This window comes from Dipodomys spectabilis, unplaced genomic scaffold (genome assembly GCF_019054845.1).
Source record: "Dipodomys spectabilis isolate Male_0828 unplaced genomic scaffold, ASM1905484v1 ptg000009l, whole genome shotgun sequence".
NCBI classification, from domain to species: Eukaryota; Metazoa; Chordata; class Mammalia; order Rodentia; family Heteromyidae; genus Dipodomys; species Dipodomys spectabilis.
Window position 1 is genome coordinate 29080535 of NW_024870686.1, and position 27682 is coordinate 29108216.

The 27682-nt window shown below is 47.2% G+C and overlaps 3 protein-coding genes across 3 annotated transcripts; 1 reads left to right on the forward strand and 2 right to left on the reverse strand.

Moving 5' to 3' along the window:
* Positions 1-2711: 2711 nt before the first annotated feature.
* LOC122126133 (putative tripartite motif-containing protein 75) lies at positions 2712-4112 on the reverse strand. The gene has a single exon (XM_042700737.1). It carries the CDS (start codon positions 4110-4112, stop codon positions 2712-2714), a length of 1401 nt encoding a protein of 466 aa, XP_042556671.1.
* Positions 4113-4596: 484 nt separating this feature from the next.
* Positions 4597-14075, reverse strand: LOC122126141 (putative tripartite motif-containing protein 75). Its single transcript, XM_042700749.1, has 3 exons — positions 12990-14075; positions 8370-8428; positions 4597-4636 (listed from the first exon to the last, which is right to left on the reverse strand). Exons 1-3 carry the CDS (start codon positions 14073-14075, stop codon positions 4597-4599), a joined length of 1185 nt encoding a protein of 394 aa, XP_042556683.1.
* Positions 14076-25749: 11674 nt separating this feature from the next.
* Trim60 (tripartite motif containing 60) lies at positions 25750-27252 on the forward strand. Its single transcript, XM_042700761.1, has one exon. It carries the CDS (start codon positions 25750-25752, stop codon positions 27157-27159), a length of 1410 nt encoding a protein of 469 aa, XP_042556695.1. The 3' UTR covers positions 27160-27252.
* The last annotated feature ends 430 nt before the right edge of the window (positions 27253-27682 follow it).

The following is a 27682-nucleotide window of genomic DNA, read 5'->3' on the forward strand; positions in this document are numbered from 1 at the left end:
AAGTTCAAGGCCAGCCTAGGGCCTATAAGACCCTAAGTCAAAAATACAGGAAGTGGCACTATGGCTGAAAGTGGTAGAGTAAGAGCCTTGAACAAAAGAGCTTGGGGACAGCACCCAGGCCCCAAGTTCAAGCCCTGTGACCAACCAAAAAATTATACATACATGTATGTATGTACGTATATATGAAGAAAAGATGGTGGCAGGAAGACATGGCAAGTACATAACATATGTGTATATGTAAAGACGTGTGTATGATGCGTAACATCACGACTGAAAAATATCAAGAAAACTGACAGGGCCGGAAACGTGGCTCAGTAGAACTCTAGCCAATGAGTACAAGCTCAGGTACAGAGTTCAAATCCCTGTCTGGGACCAAAAGCACTGATTTGGAACCTCACTGCCAAGGAACTATACAAAGCTATGGTACTGCAGTTCCATACCCTTAACTCTGAACACTGATGGTCTCTGTAATCCTAGTCTGACAGCTGTGTCATTTGTGACTGCATTTCTTTAAGAACTAATAAAGTTGATCTTTTTATTGATCATTTCTGATGTGCACTCTTGCTTCATTTGCTCCTGAAATATCTTTTTTTTTTTGCTGGTACCAGGCTTTGAACCCAGAGCCTCCGGCCCTCCCTGTGCATGTAGTGGAGCACCAGCTCTGCTACATAAGCCACGCCTCCAGGCTCCTCTTGACTTTTCCGCTGCAGTGGCTTTCACCCTCCATCCTCCAGGTCTCAGCCTTCTGGATACCAAGGATTACAGAAAGAGAACAAAAATACTGCTCTGGAACCTCACTGCTACAGCCCTGTGGTCGCAGTGTGAAGCGAGCAGTCCTCAGTCACTTCTGTGGGAAACACTTGTTCAGAGCTTTTCAGACATGAAAGCCTGGATTCTGAGCACTGGTGAGGCCACCGGTGCTCCACAGCACGGGCCGCATTTCTCCAGGAGTACACCTCACATCTTTGTTGAATCAAATTCTTAACAATCCTAATTTGCAGTCTCCCCAAGGCAGGGTTTCCATATCCTGTACTAGACACTGGTGGTGAGTAGGGGAGGGTTGGGGGAAGGGGCTGCTCTCCGTGCTTGAGGATGCCGAGCAGCATCCCAGTGTATGCTTACGTCTCCATAAGCATACATTTAACCCTTAGTTGGGAGCTGACTGCATACCAGAGGATTTTAGATGCCGGGATCCAGACAGAAAAGGTTAACTGGGGAGATGAGTGGAAAATTCTTATAAATTCAGTTATTCCACAAATCAGACCTTTTAGTGAACTCTTATGGTAATATAACATGGAAAAAAAAAACCTCACTGGGATGGCTTTTAATCCCAGCACTCATGAGGCGGAGTTCCCCCTGTGGAATCTTCCACACTGGGTTCTTGACCCTGCCTTTGTCCATACTGTGTCATTTCCAAGTCTGCTTTAGTACCATATTCCTCAAAGCTGACTGACTCCACCACTGCAAAGTGAGTAGAGACAAACTCAGACAGCTCAGGGTCTACCTCTCAATTCCAGCTTCCCTCAATGTTCAGGTTTGCCCCACTGTTGAAGTCCTGAACGGACAGGCCAGTTCTAAGGCCATTGCCCAATGTGCATTGGTGGCTCAGACCTGTAGTCCTGGCCACTCAGGAGGCGCCTCGGGAGTTCTGAAAGAGTTTTTACACCAAAACACATGTCAACGTGGTCAGAAATGTCTGAGACTCATCTCCAATTAACCACCCAGAAGTGGAACTGTGTTAAGTGGTGGAATGCCAGCCTTGGGTGGAAAAGTTAAATGACTGTTCTCAGGCCCCACTGACAGCAGTTAAAGCCCCAATACCAGCACCAACTCCCCCACCACCACCACCACACACACACAATTTCGGCCAGGTAGGTGGTGCATACCTGTAACCCAGTTGAGAGACTTGAGTCACGGGATTGTTGACATTAGACCCTCCTGTGCTACATGTACTGTTAGAAGGAAGTGAGGGCTGAGGACGTGGCTCAGTGGTAGAACACCTGCAGAAGACACTGGGTTTGGGACAATTATTGAAGAGCTCTGTTGTTTCTGAGATTACAGAGCATCTAAAATATCTTCAAATAATCATTTCAAAATGAGGAGAGGGATACATTCAAGAGTCAAATTCCACATCCCACCCTTCATTAGTTTTATACATTAAGCTCAAAACACTAACCATTCCATACAGTACCCAACTGCACAGACACATAAAACCATGGCAACAATTTTAATGAGAAATGGGTAACAAAGATAAATCTCAGTAGAATAAAGACATATTTGATAATATATAGCCAATTAAAGTTTCAGGAGATTAAACTTAAGTTGATGGAAAACATATTTACAATATAATCAATTTTTTTTGTATTTATAATTTGAGTGAAATGAAATCAAAAGAAACAGGGAGCCAGCCCATGGTGGCCCTGTCTGCTGAGATCTGAGGGCCAGACAGAGGTTCTCCAATTAATCTCACACACACACACACCACACACACACACACACACACACACACATAGCCAGAAGTGGACCTTCACACACACACACACACAACCAAAAGTGGACCTTCAGCTCAAATCGTAGAGTACCACCAGCCTTGAACCCCCCCCCCCCCAAAAAAAAAAAAAGCTAAAGGGGACAGTGCCCAGGCTCTGAGTTCAAGGCCCTAGTTCTAGCACCAAAAATAAAAATAAAAAACCAGCCCATGCAGAGAGTGTTCACTGCAAGCAACCTGCTGCGGTGGTGATACTGAGAGGTTCTGAAGTAGGTCCCATATAGAAATAGGGCTTCAGGGGTTCCGTGAAAGTCCCCCTGAACGTGCAGATGTGAGATTTCTCGGGCATGTTATAGAAGGAGAGCTCCCCTAGCTCGTAGTCCAGGAAGATGCCGATGCATCTGGCCACAACATCTATCAGAGGTTTGGGAACAGCTCCCGGAGCCTCATAGCTGCCATTCTGCAGCAACATTCTCCAGCACCCCTGGGGGCTGGATTTAGCTTTTGGGGACATAGAGGCCTTGCAGACTCCAATACCCCACTCAGCCTTATCCCCTACTTGAACCTCCCAGAAATGCCTCCCTGAGCCAATCTCCAGAGCCCCCAGAACCACAGTGTTGGCTTTAAACCTCCTTGGAGAATTAGACACCTGTTGTTTCTTCTTTGAAAAGCTCACACACTTCTTATCCTTGGAGACAATCAAATTCGGATGCGCCGTCTCAGGGTCTAGAACGAGGTCCACCTTAAATTTCCTGATGAGCTTTTGCAGGGCAGAGTACTGGGGAGAAAAAGTGCAGGCGTGTGGCCTCAAATGACTGGAAAAGATGGGCGGGCTAACTTCACTGTCCAAATTCCTGTGGAAATGTTTCACTTCGGCCAGAAATTCCACTTCGGGCAGCAGCATCTGCTCTTCGCCCTTGTGCAGCAGACTGCGGAGTCTGGAACCATAGTTGGTGAAGGCCTCTATGTTTTCCTGGAGTTTCTGTCCTAGCTCCTTTTCCTCTTCTTCCAACCTACACAGAGCTGCCTGCTGCTCCTGCTCTAAGTAGCGCTTCAGATGTTCAAACTCAGAGGTGAATTGCTTTCTCTGGTTTTCCAGGATCTCTTGGAGTTCCAGATGTTTCTTGTGTTGGGTCTGTAGTAGTTTTCGGGCGTGGTCCAGCTGCTGCTTCAGGGGCTGGATATAGGAGAAGAGCTTCTCCCTGTGAGTAGAGGCGGCCTGGGCGATGGGCCTCACCGTGTGGCGATTGTGGTTGGGGGGCCTCAGGCACACAGGACACAGGAGCTCCAAATCCTTCTCACAGAAGAGGGTGAGGGCCTGGTTGTGCTTCTCACACAGAGGGCTCTCTTCCAGCCTCTTCCTCTTGCTGCTGCCCACGTGGAGCTGCTGGGCGATTTTGATCATCCTCCCCAGCTGGAGATTGCTTCTGTAGTGGCCCTCTTCGTTCAGGTGGCGGCACACGGGACAGGGGAACATCTCCTGCAGATTTTCCCAGGACTGCTGGATGCAGGCACGACAGAAGTTGTGTCCACATTCAATGGTGACCGGGTCTTTAAGGTCTTCCAAACAGATGGGACACTTGGATTCAGCCTGAAATCTGGCCAAGGCTGCTGTCACCGCCATTGGGAGCAGGGAATGAAGGGGGGTGCCCACAGGCGATGTACTTCAGAAGTTTGGTTCTCAGTTCTCTCTGGAGGGACAACGGATCACGCTCAGATCTCACTGTCTGAGACAGGAAGGGTTTCACTGCAGTCCTGGTTTCCCACAATGGTCACACTCTAAGAAGGCTTTAGCCGGGCTCTGGCTCTAGCTCATGACTTTAATCCTAGCTACTCAGGAGAGGCTGAGACCTGAGGATCACAGTTCAAAGCCAGCCTGGGCAGGAAAGTCCATGAGAGTCTTATCTCCAATTAACCACCAGAAAACTGGAAGTAGTGCTGTGGCTCAAGTGGTACAGTGCTCTGGCCTTGAGCTGAAGAGCTGAGGGACAGTGCCCAGGCCCAGAGTTCAAGCCCCACAACCGACCAAAGAAAGAAAGAAAGAAAAAAAGGCTTTCTGAAGTCTTCACTCTTCAGTTCCAGAATCCAACAAGAGTCCCTCTTGTGGGCTAGCGGCGGTCAATCACAGCTCCTCCAGCCTCACACTTGCTGTGGGTGAGAAATTTCTTAGGAAAGAAATCCTTACAAATCCCACCTGCCATTCCCACACCACTTCACCCAGTCCCTACAATATGTGTGTGTGTGTGTGTTGGAACTGGGACTTGAACTCAGGACCTGAGTGCTATCCTTTAGCTTGTGTTGAAGGCTGGTGCTCTATCCCTTGAGCCACACCTCCACTTCCAACTCTTTGGTGGTTAATTGGAAATGAAAGTCTCAGACTTCTTTGCCCAGGCTGGCTCTCTACCATAATCCTCAGATTCAGCCTCCTGAGTAGCTAGGATAGTAGAGTAGCTAGGATAGTAGATAGATAAGGCAAGAGGCATCCAAGCTCCTTGGCACATCTAGATAACAATGACCCAACTGAGGCTGAGGAAAAGTAGTCCAGAGACACACAGACCACAAGCTACAATAGAACCTTGGTTATCTCTGCAACTGGTAGGAATTTACTATATAGCCCAAATTCCTTTGGGGATTGGAATTGTTTAGGTGTGCAAAGGATCTAACCCAGGATCTCCTGCAGGCTCAGCAGGCATTCTAGCAACAATTACATTCCTAGTCAAGAGCCCAAACTCTTGCAATCAATTAATTAATGATGAGCACTGAGAACTTTCATCCTTCCAAACTACAGAACTTAAGGGAGGTGAGAATGATAGAAGGGTGAGAGTGATTGGAATATATTGTAAACCTGGGTGGAAATGTAATCATGAAATCACCCTGATTGTGGTTTAAGCCAGCCCAGGCATGTAAATCTGAAACTCTTATCTCCAGTTAACAAGTTAAAGCTGAGGTATGGCTCCAATAGTACAGAACCACCCTTGAGCAAGAAAGCCACGTGAAGAACCCTGAGTTCAAGCCCCAGTACTAGCGCGCGCGTGCGCACGCAAACGCACACGCACACACACAGAGTAAGGAAAGGATAAAAAGAAAAGGAGGAAAGAGCCGGGTACTGGTGGCTCACACCTGTAATCCTATTCAAGAGGCTGAGATCTAAGGATCATGATTCAAAGCCAGCCTGGGCAGGAAAGTCTGTGAGACTCTTTCATTAACAACCAGAAAGCTGGAAGTGGTACTGTGGCTCAAATGGTAGAGCTGAAGAGCTTAGGGACAGGGCCCAGGCCCAGAGTTCAAGCCCCATGTCTGGAAAAAAAGGGGGGGGAGTTGGAAGCTTGGCTCAGTTGGTAGAGCACCAATGAGCTGAAGCATCAGGTACTGGAGTTCCAGTCCCCAAAGAAAAGGAAAGGAAAAAAAGGTGCGGGTTTGGGGCTTGGTGGCTCATTAGCTAGCTACTCAGGAGGCTGAGATCCGAGGATTGCAGTTCAAAGACAACCCCAGGCAAGAAAGTCCTCGAAATTCTTACAATAAACAACAAAAAAGATAGAAGTGGAGCTGAGGCTTAAGTGGTAAAGCACTAGCCTTAAGCAAAAGCTCAGGGACCACACCCAGGCTCTGATTTCAAATCCTAGGAATGACACAAATAAAAATGGGCGTGGAGTCTTTGCTTCTAAGCAAAGAACTCCTAAACAGAACATACTTCCTTGTAGAAAAGGGAGCACTGAACAACAGAACGGGAAGGATGCTTCAGAACCATCAATGGTCAAGAATTGGAAACTTAGGTTGTCCCTGGTTCTTATAATTAATGAAAAACTGCTAACACATGTTTTGAATGCTAGACAGTAGATATCCCAACATCACAGAAAGGAACAACCTCCTCTTTAAGAAGTAAGGCTTTAGTTTCCACAGAGAATGGAATGTGAAAGTTTTTTTTTTTTGGGGGGGTGGGGGTCCGGTCACGGGGCCTGAACTCTGGGCCTGGGCGCTGTCCCTCAGCTCTTCAGCTCAAAGCTAGCGCTCTACCACTTTGAGCCACAGCGCCACTTCTGGCTTTTTTTTTTTTTTTTTGCTTATGTGATGCTGAGGAATCGAACCCAGGGCCTCATGCATGCAAGGCAAGCGCTCTACCACTGAGCCACCTTCCCAACCCTGGAATGTGAAAAGCTAAAATATCACAGCATCAATCCCTACACACACCTAACTTAAAACATTCAAAGCCTGTGTCCAGACATTCTCTTCAGCACTGGTTTGAACTTTTTTGGAAATACTGGTCTTCTAAACCAGCTGAGGGATTTAACTCCACGGTATGCATATACCAGACATCCTAGGCAAGGCAGACCAAATGGATTTCAAAGATGCCAACATCAAGTGTATTGATAGAAGACAGTGCACTTCATATATTGTGGCACAAAATGCAAGTGAGGAAGTTCATTGCAGTAACTGTGCTTCTATGCATCCGAGATGCGAGTTGGCACTTAGACACTTGAGACACTTTAGCCTTTCAGATTGTGAACTGGAGATTAGAATATCACAGATTTCCTGGGAAGGCTGGCTTTGAACTTCGACCCTCAGATTTCAGCCTCTGGGGAGTAATTAACATTACTTGGCTCTCCAGTCTGACTTTATCTCCACCTCCCTAGTATTGAGATTTATGGGCATGTGTCACAGTGTCTGATGTAATTGTCTACTATTTAATATCTTTTGGGGGAGAACACTTCCAAAGCCAATAATATTAACAATGCATGTGGGCTGGGAATGTGGCTTAGTGGTAGAGTGCTTGCCTAACACCCACGGAGTCCTGGGTTTGATTCCTCAGTACCACATAAACAGAAAAATCTGGAAGTGGTGCTGTGACTCAAGTGGTAGAGCACTAGTCTTGAGTACAGAGAGACTCAGACAGTGCTCAGGCCGAGTTAAATCCTCAGGACTGGCAGAAAGAAAGAACGAATGAAAGAGAGAGAGAGAAAGAAAGAGAGAGGAGGGGGAAGAGAAGGAGGGGGGAGGGAGGCAAGCACATAGCTCAGCAGCAGTGGCTCGGCCTATAATCCTAGCTACTTACTTAGGAGGCTGAGATCTAAGGATAGAGGTTTGAAGCCAGCCAGAGCAGACAAATCATCAATTAACTAACACAAAGCAGAAGGTGTGGCTGAAATAGCAGACCACCAGCCTTGAGCCAAAAAGCACCGGGCAGAGCCGGGGCTCTCTCCTGAGTTAAGAAATGCCTGGCGCAAGCGCAGGAACGGTTCAGCGCTCTCTAAGGGGGTGGTCGGGGTCACCTGCGGTGGCTCCTAGCCTCTGGGCCTCAGTCGACCTCGTGAATGAGCAGACTGAGCAGCCTCCTAATTCAGAATCCCATCCCCAACAGCTACAACAGCTTGAGGCAAGTGGCTCAGGCCAGGAGCGCCCATCTGAGGATGGAGGTTCTAGACCAGCTCAAGCAGGAATGTCTTTAAAAACTCAGGTCTCCAACCAACCAGTCATCAATCCTGACTGGAGGGTGCGGCTCCGGGGGTGAAGCTCCCCCCGAAATCGCCCAAGCCAGGTTCTGGCTGGAGACTCAGTCCCCCCCCCCCCCCCCCCACCGACGCCTTGTATTCCTGAACTGCTTTGTTGCCAGGCAGCTCCTCTGAACAACTACTTACAGATACCTTAAAGAAAAGGGGGCTCACCGGGGAGCCACTAGTGCCGCACCCCACCTCGGAACACAAACCACCCCTCACTTCCACACCCGAGGTCTCCCCACCAACCAGCGCTACTGGGAAAAACCAGGAGCCCTAACCCGCCTTGAATGCCCTTGACAAGGAGGACCCACCCCGCAGCCCAGACCTGGAGCAGGCAGGGGGGAACCCCAGATTGCAGCCCCCTGCTTACCCAGCCCAGCCCCACTTACCTCCGCAGGCCGCCAGGCGGGTCGCCACCAGGCTCAGCGTGCCACTCACGGGAACACACCTTTATGGGTCAATTGCAGGGCTGAGGGCTCCACCCAGAGGGCCGGGCGGGGTGGGGGGGGCCGGGCGGAGCGGGGCGGGGCCTGAAAGGTAACCAGCAGAGGCCTTGGTCTTGTATTGTTTTCTTTTTGGCCCATGAAGTTTCCAGGCCTGGTCTTTGCTACCCTCCACCTACGCGCCTTGGTGTCAACTTAAGAATTTTGGAAAGCCCGGCGCTGGTGGCTCACGCCTTTCATCCTAGCTACTCAGGAGGCTGGGATCTGAGGACCGTGGTTCAAAGCCAGCCCAGGCAGGAATGTCATGGAGACTCTTACCCTCAATTAAACAGAAGTGGCTCTGTGGCTCAAATGGTAGAGCTAAGGGACAGCGCCCAGGCCCAGAGTTCAGGCCTCACGACAAACAGAAAGACAGAAAAGGAAGGAAGAAAGAATGAATTTTGGGGTTTTGGTCATATGAAGCAGTGTGTATTTGCCTTGTAAAAAATGGTGTGTGCGTCGGTCCCAGGGCTTGAATTCAGGTCCTGGCATCTGTCCCTTTGAGTTTTCCCTCAAGGCTGGCGCTCTACCACTTGAGCTACAGCCCCACTTCTGGCTTTTTGCTGGTTAGATGGAAGTAAGAATCTCATAAACTTTCCCATTCAGGCTAGCTTCCAACCAGGATTCTACCATGTCAGCCTCCAGAGTGAGCCACTGGGGCCGGGGCTGTTTTTTTGTTTGTTGTCGGTTGTGGGGCTTGAACCCAGAGTCCCGGTTCTGTCCCTGAGCTCTTTTTGCTCAAGTCTAGCACTCTACCACTTTGAGCCACAGCTTCACTTCCCATTTCTGAGTAGCTAACTAGAGCTAAGAGTCTGCTGAAACAGTCTTCAGCTCAGCCTCAGATCTCAGCCTCCCTAGTTTCAAGTATTGGAGGCATGAGCCAGCCCCAGCTGCCTTTTAAAAACTGTATTGACACTAAAAGATTTTCTTTTTTTGTTTGTTTTTGTCGGTTGTGGGGCTTGAACTCTGGGCCTGAATGCTGTAGAATGCTGTCCCTCAGCTCTTCAGCTCAAGGCTAGCGCTCTACCACTTGAGCTACAGCACCACTTTCGTTAGTCTGGTGGTTTATTGGAGATAAGAGTTTCTGGACTTTCCTGCCCGGGCTGGCTTTGAAGTGCGATCCTCAGATCTCAGCCTCCTGAGTAGCTAGGATTACAGGCGTGAGCCACCAATGCCCAGCTTAAAAGATTTTCTTAACAGGCTTTATAAAATGGTCAATCCTTCCATTTGTAACCATTTGTCAATTTGTATTTCCTTACCTATAGCCTCCAGGTGTACCCCCCCTCCTCTTTTTCTCCTGATTGAAACTCATTTTGTGTTAAGCATGAGCTCTACCTCTGAACTATATACCTCCATCCCAAGAGTTTTACTTAACGAATTGATTTTGCCAGTCCTAGGGCTTAAACTTAGGGTCTGGACACTACCCCTGAGCTTTTTTTTGGGGGGGGGGGCCCAGTTGTGGGGCCTGAACTCTGGGGCTGGGCACTGTTCCTCAGCTCTTCAGCTTAAGGCTACCGCTCTACCACTTGAGCCACAGCGCCACTTCTGGCTTTTTTCTTTTTGCTTATGTGGTGCTGAGGAATCGAACTCAGGGCCTCAAGCATTCAAGGCAAGCCCTCTACCACTGAGCCACCTTCCCAGCCCTCCCTGAGCATTTTGCTCAAGGCTTCTATGCTACCATTTGAGCCACAACTCTACAGTTTTCTGGTGGTGAATTGAAGGGTTTAACAGACTTTCCTGACTGGGCTGGCTTTGAACCAAGATCCTCAGATCTCAGCCTACTGAGTAGCTAGCTAGGATTACAGGCATGAGTTACTGGTGCCTGGCTCTCGTTTATGACCTTCTACTCTTAAGCTGTATACTTCCGAAGCTGGAAGCCTCTTCCTAAGCACTCTTTAAACCATATATGTGTGTTAATCACTTTTTTTTTCTTCTCTCACTGGGATTCCTCTCCCCCACCCCGCCACTAACAGTCTTCTGTTTCTATTAGTCTACTTCCGGGCATATACTTGCATTTACAGACAGCATCTCCAGATTGCCAAATCCTAAAGAGAAATTGGATTTCTTAAAATTTGTTTCCTGAGATCTGATTATCAACAGTTGGAAGCCAATCTAGTCAGGACAGTCTGTGAGACTCTTATCTCCAATGAACTACCCAAAAGCCAAAGTGGAGCTATGACTCAAGTGGTAGAGCCAATAGGTTTGAACAAAATAAAGCTCACAGCACCAGGCTCTAAGTTCAAGCCCTAGGACTGGCATAGAAAAAAAAATGCTTATTTGTTTAGTTACACCAAAAAGACACATTTGTATATATCAATGTTAAACCCACTCAGTCTCCCCACCCTAGAAAAAATCTGTTAACAAGATAATGAGACAGTTGGGTGCCAGTGGCTCAGGCCTGTAATCCTACCTACTCAAGGGACTGAGATCTGAGCACAGCTTGGATTGGAAACTCCATGAGACTAATTTCCAATTCACCACCTAAATGGTCAAAGTAGAGCTGTAGTGCAAGTAGTAGAGCCCTAGCCAGGAGCAAAAAAGCTCAGGGACAGACCCCGATGAGTTCCAACCTCAGGACCAGCACACATACACGCATATACACACAAAAAGTCAATGAAACAATACAATGCTTTTTCCTATATTTCATCTAAATAAATTACATTAAATTAATGATGAATTAAATAAATGCTAAATAATGTTAATTATTTAATAATAGCAGTTGGGAATTTAGCTCAGTGAAAGAGCACTTATCAAGTATGGGCTAGGCCCTGAGTCTGCTCCTCAGCTCAAAGAAAAATAGGATGGAATCGAGGTAATAAAATATTAAAAAATGCCACAAAGATGCCAGACACTGGTGGCTCACTCCTGTAATCCTAGCTACTCAGGAGGCTGAGATCTGAGGATCACGGTTCAAAGCCAGCCCGGGCAGAAAAGTCAGTGGACTCTTTTTTTTTTTTTTGGGGGTCCAGTCATGGGGCCTGAACTCTGGGCCTGGGTGCTGTCCCTCAGCTCTTCAGCTCAAGGCTAGCATTCTACCACATGAGCAACAGCGCCACTTCTGGCTTTTTTCTTATGTGGTGCTGAGGAATCGAACCCAGGCCCTCAGGCATGCAAGGCAAGCCCTCTACCACTGAGCCACCTTCCCAGCCCCAAGTCAGTGGACTCTTATCTCCAATAAACCACTAGAAAACTGGAAGTAGAACTGTGGCTCAAGCAGTAGAGCGCTCGCCTTGAGCTGAAGAGCCCAAGAACAGCACCCAGACCCAGAGTTCAAGCCCCAAGACAGACAAAAAAATAAATAAGTAAAAAATAAAATACAAAAAGTTTTTAAAAGATAGTACTTTAAAAATATTTATTTAAACAATAGGTACAATTTACAAGACGGTTGTATGTAATCACCATTGTATGTTAATTATTCTACATTCAATATATGTACATTTAATATATGTAATATTATATAACCCTGAACAATTCCAGAGGGCAGAAATTAATAGTTGTCTAATCCTGTTAAGTAGGTATTTTATTTCAGTTTTCAGTTTGTGAATGAGCTTTCTGTTTCAAGTTATATATTGCACTTGGTAGAATCTTAGCTGCTCAGGTTGGGATCTGAGGTTCCAGGCTCAAATCAGGAGATGCAGAAAGGTTTGTGAGACTCTTTTTTTGTTTTATTTTGTTTTTGGGGTCCAGTTGTGTGGCCTGTAATCTATGCTTGGGCGCTGTCCCTCAGCTCTTCAGCTCAAAGCTAGCGCTCTACCACTTGAGCCACAGTGCCACTTCTGGCTTTTTTATTTTTGCTTATGTGGTGATGAGGAATGGAACCCAGGGCCTCATGCATGCAAGGCAAGCGCTCTACAACTGAGCCACCTTCCCAGCCCAGGTTTGTGAGACTATTATCTCCAATTAAGCACTAAAAGGTCAGAAATGGGAGCTGGGCTGCCAGCTGGGCACCAGGGAATTGTGTCTATAATACTATCTGCTCAGGAGGTGAGACCTGAGGTTCACCAGGTGAAGCCACCCTGGGCAGGAAAGTCTGTAAGACTCTTAGCTCCAATAAACTACTCAGAAAAAGCCCAAAGTGGCACTGTGGTTCAGGTAGTAGAGTGCTAGCCTTGAGCACAGGGAGGCTCAAGCAGTACAAAGGCTCCAAGTTCAAGCCCCAAATTGACACAAATAAAAAGAACATTCCTAGATTTTTATCAAGAGGAATCCTCCATCATCTGCTTCTCAGCAGAGAGTAAGAGGCTTTGAATCAAACCCAACAGAGAAAAAAGGTCTCAGCACTTGAGAAAACTCATCCACAAAAGTGTGGATGAGAGAGTTGTCCTTTAAATTGTAAAAGGAAACCTCACCCAATTCATAATCCAGATAAATGCCAAGCCTCCTGGGTCTTTCTGCCAGGCAAAGATTGAGGAGAGTGGCATTTCGAGCCACATAGTAGCCATTGCAAAGCTGAACTGCCCAGCATTTGTTCAGTCCTGAGTGTGGCCACATTGCATCCAGGCAAAGGTAGTCCTTACAAACCCCTACTGTCCACGCATCCTTGTCCTCCACCTGTACCTCCCAGAAATGGCGGCCGGAAGTGAATCTTGCAGCCCCCAGGATGCTGGGATAATCCATGACATGCATTGGATACAGAGGCTCGGTTGGCTCTGTCTGCATAAACGCCACACTCTTCTTATCCTTGGACACCCACAGATTCGGGTGTGCTGTTTGGGGATCCAGGGTCACTTCCACTCGAAAATTCTTCCTAATTCTCTGCAGGGCTGAAAGCTGCAGAGCAATGGCACAGGCGTCTTTCCTAAAGCTGAGTGTGTGCAGGTCTGGGGGCGCCAGGCTTTCACACTTGCTCAAGGTGCTCTTGATGTTTGTCAGTAGCTTCGTTTCTGTCATCTTGCTTTTCTCTGCTATCTCTCTGCATAGAACTTCCACATGGTAAGCGTGGTTGTTCAAGGCCATCTCGTTTGCCTCCAGCTGCTGCTGAATGTGCTCCTGTTGTTTCTGTACCTTGGCCAGGAATGCATTGTGCTTCTGTTCCACAAGCATCTTCAAGTAAGTAGATTCGGTGGATAGTTGCTGTCTCTGGTCTTCCAGTTCCTGTCCCAGGCACACGCATTTCTTGTACTGGGCGGCTAGTGCCTGCTGAGCATGCCGCACGTGGTCATTCAGAGAGGTAATGCGAGTCTTGAGCTTTAGCCTGTGGTCAGCAGCGGCCTCCTTGATGGGCCTCACACAGTGGCCCTGATGCTCAGGGTGCTGGGTGCAGCGCTGACACAGCAGCTGCAGGTCATCCTCGCAGAAATGGACCAGGACCTGCCAGTGCTGCTCACACAAGGGTTTCTCCTTCAGCCTCCTTTCCTCGCTTGGGCCTGTCAGGAGCTGCTGGGTCATTTCAATCATCCTTTCCATTTGGTGGTTGCTCCAGAAATGCCCTTCCATGCACCGGTGACGACACACTGGACAGGACAGCAACTCCATCTGTGCCCAACACTGCCGGATGCAAAGGCGACAGAAGTTGTGTCCACAGTCAATGGTGACCGGGTCGCTCAGTTTGCCCAGACAGACAGGGCACTTGCTTTCCACCTGAAACTCAGCCAAGGCTGCTTGCATGGCCATCGGGCTGGGAAGCAAGGTCTATGTGTTCTGAGGGCTTCTTCAGGGTATAGGCTGTTCCAAGTCACCTGACCCAAGGGGAGCTTTGATGTCCTTCACAGCTCCTGCCCTCAGTGACAGAAGTTGGTGACAGGATTGGTTGCAGAATGAGCCGCCAAAAGCCAACAACTGCAAGCCAGTCCAGGAGCTTTGATGGTCAGCAGTTAATAATGGACACCAGTTAATGTCTCCTTGTTTCTGTTAATAAGGAAAGATGCATTCATTAAAAACTCTTCTTCAGCTGGGTGTCAGTGGCTGTCATCCTAGCTACTCAGGAGGCTGAGATCTGAGGATCCTGGTTCAAAACCAGGCCAACCAGGAAACTCCATAAAACTCTTATCTCTGATTAACCAGCAAAAATGCTGAAAATAGAGTTTGTTCTAGGGGGAGAGCACTAGCTTTTAACAAAAAATAGTTCAGGAAAAGAGACTTGGCAAATGGGATTACCTCAAACTGATAATTTCTTTTTTTTAATTTTTTTTATTGTGAAAATACTGTACAGTGGGGTTATAATTACATGGGCAAGATAATGAGTACATTTCTCATAAAGTATTGTAGCCTCCTCCTTTGTTTCCCCTTCCTATCCCTTTCCCATTCTCCCCCCCTCCCCCGCCCCCCCCACCAAATCAAACTGATAATTTCTGTACAGCAAAGGACATAGTTACTAAGCTAGAAAGAGTCAACAGAGTGGGAGATCTTTACTAGCCATACATGGGACAAAGGCTTAACATCCAATATATAAAAGGAGCTCAAGAAACTAACCTCTCCCCAAGCACATAAACCAATCACTAAATGGGTCCAGGAGACTGCTCAGAATAGGTAAGAATGATGGCAAAGAAACACACAAAGGCATGCTCAACATCTCTTAATGTCACAGTGAAAATGCTAATCAAAAGCAACTCTGAGATGGGCCATCATTGGGAATTCCAACAACAATAAATGGTTGGCAGGGATGTGGGGAAAAGGAACCCTATTGCACTGTTGGTGGGAATGTAAAGTAGTACAATCACTGTGGACAGCACTGTGGAGATTTCTTAAAAACCTAAACAGAGATCTTCCCTAGGACCCAGCCATACCACTCCTGGGCATCTACCCAGAACATCACAAGGCAGATACTATAAAGACACTTGTGCATCCATGTTCATTGCTGCACTATTGACAATAGGCAAGATCCACTCTTACAACACAAGAGTGGTGTCAAAAAGAACACACAACAGAATTTTACATAGCCATTAGAAAAAATTAATACTGTGTCATTTGCAGGGAACTGGATGGACCTAGCACAAATCATGTTAAGTGCGTAAGTCAAGCTCATGGAGACAAATGGTACAAGTTTTTTCTCATACACTGGAAGCTAAAAACATCAGACATGCTAAATTATACAGGACTCTAAGCATCCACACAGAGATACCAAAGGGATATATTTGTAGGAGAGGAACACAAAAGCACCACGCTTCTGTGCCTCTAATCACATATAATAATCTTTACCAAAATGAAATGAAGCCAAGGCAGTGGCTCACACCTTAATCCTAGCTACTCGGGTGGCTGAGATCTGAGATCTGTGATTCAAAACCAGCAACAGCAGGAAAATCTGTGAAACTCTTATCTCCAATTAACTACCAGAAAATTCGAAGTGGCATTGTGGATCAAGTGGTAGAGTGCTTGCCCTGTCCTAAAAAGCTCGGGACAGCACCCAGGCCCAGACTTCAAGCCCATCCTAGCTTACCTTTCTGCTTCCCTGGAGCAGGGGTGCTCAGAAGCTCTGGCAGATGAGACTCCCACAACTGACTTTCAAGCCAGCTAAGTGGTGGGCCAAGGCCCTAATATGCCTGGACCAGAGGCCACGCCTGCAAGGGTGTTCCGGGTGGGGCAGAGGCATGGAGAGAAGTAATTGGCTGGAAAAATGCTTGAGTTCTAATCTGGCCAAACTGGCCACACCCACTGTAGATAAGCAGGCCATTTCTGCTTTTGTAAGTGTTTAATCCTTTCAAGACTTTAAAAAAAGATGTTTTTTTTTTTGAGGGGGGTGGGATGGGAAGGGATGGGAAGGGGAAACAAAGGCGGAGGCTACAATGCTTGATAAGAAATGTACTCATTATCTTGCCCATGTAATTGTAACCCCTCTGTACAGTATTTTCACAATAAAAAAATTAAAATTAAAAAAAAATTTAAATTAATTTTTTTGCCAGTTCTGGGGCTTGAATTCAGGTCCTGGGCACTGTCCCTAGGCTTCTTTTGTTTTGTGTTTTGTTTTGGTCAGTTGTGGGGCTTGAACTCTGGGCCTGAGCACTGTTCCTGAGCTCTTCATCTCAAGGCTAGCACTCTACCACTTGAGCCACAGCACCACATCTTATCCCTAGGCTTCTTTTGCTCAAGGCTAGCACTTTACCACTTGAGTCCCAATGCTACTTCTGGTTTTTTTCTGTGTTTGTGCTACTGAGCAATGGAACCCAGGGCTACATGCATGCTAGGCAAGTGCTCTACCACTAAGCCACCATCCTAGTCAAGGGATGAATGGATTATTTTCTTGAGATCCTTACATATATTGTACATTAGACCTTTGACATATGTATTGCTGGTAAAGATCTTCTCCCAGTCTGCTGGCTGTCTTCTTAGTTTAACTATGTCCTTTGCTGTGCAGAAACTTTTTAGTTTAATGCATTCTTTTTTTTTTTTTGTCAGTTGTGGGGCCTGAACTCTGGGCCTGGGCGCTGTCCCTGAGCTCTTCAGCTCAAGAAGAGGGATCTACTGCTTGAGTCACTAAGGCCAGTTCTGGTTTTCTAGTGGTTTACTGGAGATAAGAGTCTCATGGACTTTTCTGCCCGAGCTGGCTTTGAACTGTGATCCTCAGATCTCAGCCTCTTGAGTAGCTAGGATTACAGGCGTGAGCCACGGGTGCCTGTCTTAGTTTAATGCATACTCATTGGTCAAGTTAATCTCCTTCCTGCTCTTCCCTTTGGACTCTTCTAAAACTTTCTGTCTATGTCTATAAGTTCTAGTGTCTTTCCTATTCCCTCTTGATGTAACTTCAAGGTTTCAGGTCCTTCTTTCGTTTTCATTTTTTGTTAAATGGAGACAAAGTTAGCTACGGAGCCTAAGGTAGCCTGGACACTGCCGCCTCCTGCCTCAGCCTCCCCAGTGCTGGGATCATAGGTGTGAGCCATGGCACTCAGCGCTGTGCCATTGGGAAGTCTCAGGTCCCTAGGCTGAGGTTGTGTGCCTGGAACAGTTCCACTCCTGAAGGGTGAAATGAAGCTGAGCCCGAAGACCCACGGGGCACTGGAAAGGAGCTAGTAACAGATGTAGTCCTGACAAGCGGCTGAGATCACCACAGCCCAGCAGAGCTATCCTGGCCATTGTAAGGTTACTTTTTCACAGTGAAACGGGCTTTTCGATGTCCAAGTCCTTCCCTTCCATTTCTATAGAGATGTATAACAGTGACCAAGGAATATAAAAGAACACTCTTTTGTTTTTTTTGCCATCCTGGGGCTTAAACTAACAGCCTGAGCACTGTTCCTGATGCTTCTTTTTTTTTTTTTTTTTCAAGGCTATCACTCTACCACTTGGGCCACACTGCCACTTCTAGCTTTTTCTGTTTATGTGGTGTTGAGGAATTGAACCCAGGGCCTTGTACATGCTAGGCAAACACTCTACCGCTATGCCACATTCCCAACCCAAAAGAAGACTTTCTTTTTTTCTTTTTCGCCATTCCTGGGGCTTTGACTTTGGGACTTGGCACTGTCTCTGAGCTTTTTCTGCTCAAGGCTAGCACTCTACCACTTGAGCCACAGCACCACTTCTGGATTTTTGTGTTCATGTGGTACTGAGGAATCAAACCCAGGGCTTCAAGCATACAAAGCAAGCACTTTACCACTAAGCCACATTCTCAGCCCAAGAAGACTCTTAAATAGCAAAAAATGGTAAGCCATGTTTAGTTTTTAAATATAAGTCTTTCAGTGTAACATAACAATGTAAGAAGCGGGGTATGATAGCCAGGCACTGTGGCTCATGACTGCAATACTACCTGCTCAGGAAGCTGAGGAGAGTGACTGGAAGCCAGCCCAGGCAGGAAAGTCTATGAGCATCTGATCTCCAATTAACCAGCAAATAGCTGGAAGTGGAGCTGTGACTCAAGTGGTAGAGTGCTAGCCTTTAGCAAAAATGTTTAGAACAGCTGGGTACTTAAAATCAGCTGGTAGCTTAAAATCTAAGCTAATCACGAGGCTGAGATTTGCAAAGCTAGCCCGGGCAGGAAAGCCCAGGAAAATCTTATCTCCAATAAACCACTCAGAAAACTGGAAGTGGTGCTGTGCCTCAAGAGGTACAGCACTAGTCTTGAGCTGAAGAGCTGAGGGACAGCACCCAGAGTTCAGGCCCCATAGCTGACCAAAACAAAATAAAAGCTTAGAACAGACCCCATGCCCTGAGTTCAAGTCCCAAGACTCATCCATTACCCCCCCCCCCCATAAAACACTGTATATTTTGTTTTCAACCCATAAATACTAATTGTCTATATTCAAAGGATATTTTTTAACAGACATTTCAACACATATACGGTATTCAATGAGTAATGATCAGATCAATCTAACACTCAAATCCATCATTTATCACTTGTTTCTGGTGTATGCTGTGGCTTGAATTTAGGTCTTTGTGCTCTTATTTCTTTTATTCTTTTATTTATTTAATTTTATTTATTTATTTTGTCAGTCATAGGGCTTGAACTCTGGGCCTGGGGGCTGTCCCTGAGCTTTTCAGCTCAAGGCTAAAGCTGTACTACTTCCAGTTTTCTGAGTGGTTTATTGGAGATTAGAGTCTCTCAGACTTTTCTGACTGAGCTAGCTTTGAGCAGTGATCCTCATAACTCAGCCTAGTGTGTAGCTAGGATTACAGGAGTAAGCCACTAGTGTTCAGCTTATTTATTTATTTTTTGTACGAGTTCTGGGGCTTACCTGGGTGCTGTCCCTGAGCTTTTTTTTTTTTTTTTTTGCTCAAGGCTAGCACTCTATTCCTTGATCCACAGCTCTACCTCTGGCTTTTTAGCTGGTTCACTGGAAATAGAAGTCACTCAGATTTGACTGCCCAGTCTGGCTTTGAACCTCATTTCTCTCTGATGTCAGCTTCCTGAGCAGCTAGAATTACAAGCATTTCCCACCAAGGCATCAGACTTTTACTATTTCTTTGTGCTGGGAATGTGCAAAATCCTCTCTTCGAGTAGGAAATACCAGTACTCACTGAGTGCTGGGTGGAATAGAAGTTAGAAGCCAGCATGAGCTTTCAGAGAAAATTCTAGTCCAGTCTATGCTATAGGGTGAGAACCTAACTCATTCAAGATCATAGCAATAATAATCCTCTTTAATAGCCATTGAGGTCAATCATAGTTGTTAGCCTACTGTAGAACTGAATATTAGAAGCCATTCCTTCTATCCAAGTGCACCTTTGTACTCATTAGCCATTTTTTCTCCATTCTTCTCTCCTACTCATAATATATTCTGAAAATAGTAAAAATAAGTTTTTGGTGATTCAGGAGTTAAGACAAACAGCAGTACTATTATTTCAGCCTTGAATGTTTTTTTTTGTTTTTGTTTTTTGAGGTTGTCCTTGAATTCAGCACCTGGATGCTATCCCCTGAGTTCTTTTTTGCTCAAGGCTAGCACTCTACCACTTTGAGTCACAGTGCCACTTCTGGTTCCTGAGTGGTTAATTGGAATAAGAGTCTCTGGGGGTCTTTTCTACTTGGGCTGTCTTCTTGCAAAGATCCTCAGATCTCAGCTTCCTGAGTAGCTAGGATGACAGGCATGAGCCTCCAGTGCCTGGTAGCCTTGAAGAATTTACCCCCAAGTTTTCTGATAAAATCAACTTAAAATGTCACTTGGGAAGGAGATTTTGGGTAAGCCTAAATTGGTTAGGATTGGATAAAACAGCCCATCTCACAGACTACATTACCCAGCATCTTCCGGGGGCCATCTTGTGCCCTGAGAGTGTGAAAGATTTTTACCTCTCCCTTTCTAGGAATTACAAACTTCATTTTGCATTTCAAAGAGCTAATCGGTCCTCTTGTATTTCAATTGTCTCCACTCTAGTTTCTACTCTTTCTCTGTGGACACTAAGACCTGGACTTTGATCCCTTTGGAGCTCTCCATTTCATTGTCTTTTAGGAGTAAGATGGGTTTGTGACTGTAATCTTAACTACTCGGGAGGCTGAGACGTGAGGATCCCAGTTAGTAGGCAGTCTGGAAGAGAAGTCCAGGAGACTCTTCTCCAATTAACCAGCAAAACAGCTGGAAGTAGAGTGTGGTTCAAGTGGAAGAGCACTAGTCTTGAGCACTAAAGCTCAGGGACAGCACTTAGGCCCTTGAGTTCAAGCTCCAGGACCAGTACCAAAGAGAGGAGAGGAGGGAGGAAGGGGAGGAGGAGAAGAAGGGGGGAGGGGGAAGAGAGAGAGAGAGATATCCTTTCCAACCAATTACTCTCAAAAGTTACTCATAGGAGTAAAAACACACACACACAAAAACAAAAAACAGCAGGAATGTGAGAGCCAGCCTAAGGAGGGAGAATTTCCATTAGGAGACTGGTCTGAGCCACACACTGTAAGCCCTGCAGGGTGAGGGTAGTGCGTTGACCGGGGAGTCGACCATCCAGATGCACTGTACTCCAGACTGACATGTGAATTGAAAGACCTTTGTACAACTATTCATAAACAATAAATGATAGATATATACGAATTTATGTATAGATGCGTAAATATCTCACGCACAGGTTCCACCCCTGAGCTTTCCCCCTGGCCCCTGACAACAGGATTCTGATGATCAGGTAAGAACAAGGTCCTGGGCTGGGAACGTGGCTTAGTGATCAGAGTGCTTGCGTGCATGAAGCACTGGGTTCGATTGCTGAGCACCACAAACGCAGAAAAAGCCAGAAGTGGTGCTGTGGCTCAAGTGGTAGCGTGCTAGCCTTGAGCAAAAGAAGCGCAGGGGCAGCGCCCAGGCCCTCAGTACAAGCCCCAGGACCTGTTAAAAAACAAACAAACAAACAAACAAATCAAGGTCCTTCCTCATCTCCAGAGACAGGAGCCACGAGAGCATTTCTAGGCCTGACTTCCCAAGCTCTCCAGCACCCAGGCTTACGGGGCATGCGCGCGCGTGTGCCCCGCCCACTTCCGAGAGCCTGTCAATCACCGCGCGAGCCGAAGCCTGGCGTCCCGTGGGCGCGCGCGCGGTTCTGGCTCCTGAGTCCCCGCCCCGCCCCTGCCAGGTACGCTAGCGGTGCTGCCCGCTGCTTCGCAGGCCTGGCCGCTGCTCGACCTGCGCCAGGTAAGCCGGGAGGACGTCGGAGGGACCTGGAGCTGGGGTCGCCCTAAGCAGAGGCTTCGGTGCCGAGCCTTGGGGCGGCGGACTGCGCACCCCCGGATCGCTAGGGCGAGGGAGGAGGTTTCGGGGCACCCCGACGCTGCCAGCACCCCGGCCGCGGACTTCCAGCCGTCCTGCTGTTGGGGGACCGTGCCCGGTGCGGTGATGCACTGCTGCCGTCGATGGCCCCCGGGACCCCAGCAGGGTGCAGTCCAAGACCGAGTTTCCAGACAGGAGGGAAAGGCAACCGCCAAGAGAAAAACTAAAGGACTCCCCGGTTCCGCCCAGTGGCGGTCAAGATGGTGGTCTTTGTGACTGGGCCGTCTGGAAGGATCTGGGGACGGGCCGGGGCAGCTTAGTTAAGGGGGTTGGCGCGTCGTTCACCGCACGAGGCCCCGGGGTCTCCCTGGGCTGGTGGTGGGAGGAACAGTAGCTTGGGGAGGTCTATCATCCTGCTAGGCCAGCCCCACCCCGGTAGATGGGATCCTGCCCTGGCCCTCCAGGCTGTCTTGGATGGAGTTGGTACTTCAGGGCTCACGACTGAGCAGGTGTGAATCCGGTTACGTTTCTCATCTCAAGCAACAGCTTGCATCTGGACAGCACGGAGTCTACCCCAGGTTTCTTCTATTAGCTTAAGAGTTACCCAGCTCCAGCTGGGAAGGTGGCTCAGTGGTAGAGTGCTTGCGGATGCCCCACGTGCCACCATGACTCTAGTAGTAGAGTGCTAGTCTTGAGCAAAAGCAGCTCAGGGACAGCGCCCAGGGCCCTGAGTTCAAGCCCTAGGACTGGCAAAAAAAAAGAAAGTAAGTTACCCAGGTCCTTCCAGCCTGTGCGATGCATCATCACAAGAAGAGCAATAAGAGGGAAGAACAGATCAGGCACCTTAGGCTCCACTCACTGGACTTTAACCAAGCACCAGGAAACAAAAAGCAAAAGCCAAAGTTGGGTCTGTAGTTTGATTATGTATGTGGAGCCGGGAAATGAGACTCTTGTTCAACTGCTGATGTCCAGTAAATCTTGTTTTTCTTTGGGATAATGTGAAGCTGTTTCAAGGTTGAAATTTAGGAAGTGACGGACTCTGTTTATGTTTAGAAAATCTGCAGAGTTGGAGACTTGGTGGATGGGTGGAATGTGTTGGGTGTGGAGACACTGGGTGAAGTGAAAGGATCAGCCTTAATGAGTGCTAATACAGAGAAGATCCAATCATGATCTGAACTCAGCCTCAGCCTGAGTCTATGGGGGCCCTGGTGGTTTTTGTTTTTTTAACTTAACTGAAAAGTTATTTAAGAAAGAGGAGGGGAACTCAAGTGGATTCAATTGACTAAGTAAAGCCCTGAACTCAAACCCCGGTATCTCCCCTCCTCCTTGCCAAAACAAAAACAAAGAGAGTCTAGAACCAGGCAGACATTAGTATGTGGACATGACATTCATGTCCTGATTCGGATAGATGGGCCAGGGGAGTTTGAGTATGTGGGAAAGGGAAGGCCTGTTGGGCCCTGAAATCTGTATGGGAATTCTTACTTTGTGTGTGTGTATGTATGTATACGCACACATGCACGCGCACTAGCTTTGTGCATTTCTGGGCTTGAACTCAGGGCCTTACCCTTTACCCTCCTCAGCTTTCTCGCTCATGGCTGAAAGCCAGTCATTTTTTGTCACCCTCTCTGAGTAGCTAGGATTACAGGTGTGAGTCCCTTGCGACTACTCTTTTTTATTTTATTTTATTTATTTATTTTGGTTCCGGTCGTGGAGCCTGAACTCTGGGGCCTGGGCACTGTCCCTCAGCTCTTCAGCTCAAGGCTAGCGCTCTACCACTTGAGCCACAGCGCCACTTCCATCTTTTTTCTTTTTGCTTATGTGGTGCTGAGGAATCGAACCCAGGGCCTCAGGCATGCAAGGCAAGCACTCTACCACTAAGCCACCTTCCCAACCCTTAACTTTTTATTTTAAATGATGCAACTTTTTTCTCCCCTGTCCTGGAGCTTGAACTCAGGGCCTGGGCACTGTCCCTGAGCCTCTTTGTGCTCAAGGCTAATCATGCTCTGCCACTTGAGCCACATTGCTTTTTCTGAGTTGTTCATTGGATTTAAGAGTCTCATGGAGTCGGGCGCTGGTGGCTCACACCTGTAATCCTAGCTACTCAGGAGGCTGAGATCTGAGGATCTCGGTTCAGAGCCAGCCCGGGCAGGAGTGACCGTGGGACTCCTATCTCCAATAAACCACCAGAAAACCGGAAGTGGCGCTGTAGCTCAAGTAGTAGAGTGCTCACCTTGAGTTGAAGAGCTGAGGGACAGCACCCAGGCCCAGAGTTCAGCCTCATAACCGACAGAAAAAAAAAAAAGAGTCTCACGGACTTTTCTGCTCAGTCTGGCTTCAAACTGTGATTCTCAGATCTTAACCTCCTAAGTAGCTAGGATTATAGACATGAACCACCAGTGCCCAGCCATGTAACCTTTTTTTTTTTTTTTTTACAGCAATGTATTTCTTCATGTTTCCATCATAATTTGCATGTAAAATAATTTGTAGTTTTGCTTGTGTGTATATTCATGTGTGCACACACGTGCACGTGTATACCAGTTCTGGGCTTGAACTCAAAACTCCAATGCTGCAACTCTACTTTCAGGGGTTTTTAGTGATTCACTGGAGATAAGAATTTTGGACTTTGCTGCCTTTGCTACCTTTTAACTGGGATCCTCAGATCTCAGCTTTCTTTGTAACTAGGATTATAGGTGTGAGGGGACTGCTTCTTGGTCTATGAATATGTTCTAACTATTTTCAGTCATCCTTTCAAAATTAAAACTTTTTTTTCTGTGCTTGCCCTGGGGCTTGAACTCAGGGCCTGAGGCTATCACTGATATTTTTGCTCACGGCTAGCATTCTGTCACTTGAGCCACTGTTGCTCTTTGAGCTTTTTGGGGGATAAGAGTCTTAAGAACTTTCCTACCTTGGCTGGCTTTAAACTAAGATGGTCAGATCTCAGCCTCCTGAGCAGCTAGGATTACAGACATGAGCCACCAGTGCCTGGCTTAAATCTTTTTTATGACAGTACTGGTTCTTGAACTCAGGGCTGGGTCACAGTCCTTTAGCTTTTTTGCCCAAGGCTGGTGGTCTGTCACTTGAACCACAGCTCCACTTCCAGGTTTGGGGTGGTTCATTGGAGACTTACAAGGCACGAACCGCCAGCACTTCACTTACACATAGTTTCCGTGACTCACTTAAATGTCTCAGGACTCTACAGAAAATGTGACTTGCTGTTGTGATTTATTTCAGGGCAAAAACTGGAGAGGGCAAAGCAGAGAGATCACTGAGGGGCTTGACTGGGAACCTGCTTAGTTCTTCAAGTGGTGAGTTGTGACCTGGAGCCAAATGTTCCTTGAGCTGAGAGTCCATGTGTATCCCCTCAACCCAAAAATCAATTTAACTAAATGCATACAGAGTTGAAATTGCAAATATAAATAGAGGCCACGGATTCTGGTCTGCTTTTGAGATTTCTCACTTTTAGCTGGGTGCTGTGGGCTCATCCAGTAAATCCTGGGTACTTGGAAGTCTGAGATCTGAGGATCCACATACCCAGTTTCGAAGCCAGCCTGTGCAAGGAAGTCCTTTAGGTTTTTGTTCCCCCCCCCCCCCCCCAAGACTGGTGCTATACCACTTGGCCACAACTCGATTCTGAGCTTTATGGTATTATTTGGAGATATGAGTCTCATAGACTTTCCTTCTTGGGTCGGCTTGTAACCTCAGTGCTCACATCTCAGCCACTTGAATAGCTAGGATTATGGGCATAGAGCCAACATTGCCCCGCTTCTTATAAGCTTTTTTTTTTTTTTTTTTGCCAGGTTTGGGGCCTGGACACTGTCCCTCAGCTCTTCAGCTCAATGCTAGTACTCTACCACTTGAGCCACGGCGCCACTTTTGGCTTTTTCTGCTTATGTGGTGTTGAGGAATTGAACCCAAGGCCTCATGCAAGCAAGGCAAGCACTCTACCACTGAGCCACCTTCACAGCCCCACAAGCTTATTTTTACCCAGTGGCTTTGACTGATGATTCTTCTGAACCCACTGTAATATTGTTGTTTTGAGTCTAGGAGTTTGTGACACAACAAGTCTTTCCTCATTCACAGGCTTGAGGAGATGTGTGACTCACTGCTTTGCTGAAGACCCTCATCGCCCTTAAGTTCAGATGAGCTCGGGGTGACAAGGCTTGAATCCTTCAGGACATGCCAGGCTAGTGACAGCCGCTTCTCCCTGGCTGTGGAGCTCCAGGAGACCAGCCACCCCCATCCCTGGCTGCCCCATGGAGGTTAGGTCCGGGCTGGCACATTTGCAGGAGGAAAGCTGCTGCCCCATTTGTCTGGATTACTTCAAAGACCCCGTGACCATCGACTGTGGGCACAACTTCTGCTTTGACTGCCTGCATATGTGCTGGAAGGATCTCCAGAGTGGATCTGCTGACGACTTTCCCTGCCCGGTGTGCCGATTTCACTTTGCCCGCATCCACTTCAAGAGGAACCCCCAGCTCCGGAATTTGGCTGAAATTGCCAAGCAACTCCAGGTCCGAAGGAGCAAGAGGCAGCAGAGGCTGGAGGAGCGCCCCATGTGCCAGAAGCACAACCAGTTCTTGACCTTTTTCTGTTCGAGGGACATGCAGGTGTTATGTCCGCTGTGCAGTTTCTCGGCAGAACACCAATCACACTACGTTTGCTCTGTGAAGACAATTGCCTCTTATCACCGGGGGCTGGTAAAAGAGTCCTTGAGTAACTTGCAGAGCGATGCAGAGCGCGCAGACAAGGTGGTCGCCCTGCAAGGCACGAGATCCAAGGAGCTGAGAGCCCAGGTGGAGCTCCGCAGGGATGAAATCAATTCCGAGTTTGAGCAAGTCAGGTGGTCTTTCCAGGTTCAGCAAGAGGCTCTCCTTAAGCAGATGCGGGAGGAAGAGTCAAGCACTTTAACAGAGCTTCAGAAACATCTGGTAACGCTTTCCAGCCAGGCTTCCACTCTGTTGCATCTACTGAAAGAAGTCAAGGACAAGCAAGCAAGTTCCGACCTGGAGCTGCTGGCAGATGTGAAGAGTCTCCACGACAGGTTGCACCATAGGAAAAGTCCTGAGCTCGTCTCTTTCCAGTTAAAGGAATATGCTTTCGGGCTCCCTCCACAGTACTCTAGTTTGGATCCGATTATCAAGAAGTTTCACATCCAGGTGTCTTTCGATCCCAACACGGCTCACCCCTACCTTGTTGTTTCTGAGGACAGAAAAATGGTGTGGTATTCCCAAGGAAGAGAGAACAGCTCCAGGGAGCTCTGTGCTGCTGTTCTGGGTTTAGAGAAATTTGTTTCTGGCCGCCATTACTGGGAGGTGGAGGTGGGAAACAAAGCCAGGTGGACCTTGGGTGTGTGCCAAAACCGCCTTCCTAGGAACTGGAGCAATCACACTGCAGTTCACAAGGGTGTCTGGGCAGTGGGGATAGGTACCGAGGAGGAGGGCTATGTAGCATTTGGTCCCAGGAAAACCCACATCATGACAAGAGTCAGACCCAGTAAGGTTGGCATTTTTTTGGACTATGAATTAGGTGAGGTTTTCTTTTACAATATGACTGATAAGTCTCTTCTCTATAGTTTTAGTGATTCCTTTACTAATCCCATCTGCTCTTTTTTCTGTCCTGGAGTAGATCCTGAACCTCTAAAAATTGTGCCACTATCTACATAATGAAAAACCAGATAAGGCTAGTTTAGACAGTCAATTTCATCATATTTCTAGAGCCTTTGATTTCTTTAAAATTTTTTTTAATTTTTTTGTCATGGGGCTTGAACTCTGGGCCTGGGTGCTATCCCTCAGCTCTTCAGCTGGAGGCAAGTGCTCTACCACAAGTACCCCGTGGCACCACTATCTATAAAACCGCTCTGTATTTTATATATGTATATATATATGTGTGTGTATTTTATACATATACATATATAATACAGAAGGGTTATAGTTACGTGAGTAGGGTAATGAGTACATTTCCTATTGAACATTGTTACCTCCTTTGTTTTTCCCCTACCATCCCTTTGCTCCCCACCTCCCCAACTCCTCCCTCTCCCCCCTAGGATAAAATTAATCCCAAGATTGGAGATAGAGGATTGAGGACAGAATTGGTCTTTCCTACTATGTTACTCAGTGATTTCAGAGTTGTAATAATTCATCCTTCTGTGTATAAATGAAATTTACATCTGTGTATTTTTGACTGCCA

Bases quoted from the DNA above. Each gene is read 5' to 3' on its own strand.
- LOC122126133 (XM_042700737.1), bottom strand. From the start codon at position 4,112: ATGGCGGTGACAGCAGCCTTGGCCAGATTTCAGGCTGAATCCAAGTGT.
- LOC122126141 (XM_042700749.1), bottom strand. From the start codon at position 14,075: ATGGCCATGCAAGCAGCCTTGGCTGAGTTTCAGGTGGAAAGCAAGTGC. The intron at 8,429-12,989 runs GTAGGGGTTTGT...TGACCCATAAAG, and splicing joins AGGACAAGGATGCGTGGACA to GTGTGTTCCCGTGAGTGGCA. The intron at 4,637-8,369 runs GTAAGTGGGGCT...TCTCACCCACAG, and splicing joins CCGCCTGGCGGCCTGCGGAG to CAAGTGTGAGGCTGGAGGAG.
- Trim60 (XM_042700761.1), top strand. From the start codon at position 25,750: ATGGAGGTTAGGTCCGGGCTGGCACATTTGCAGGAGGAAAGCTGCTGC.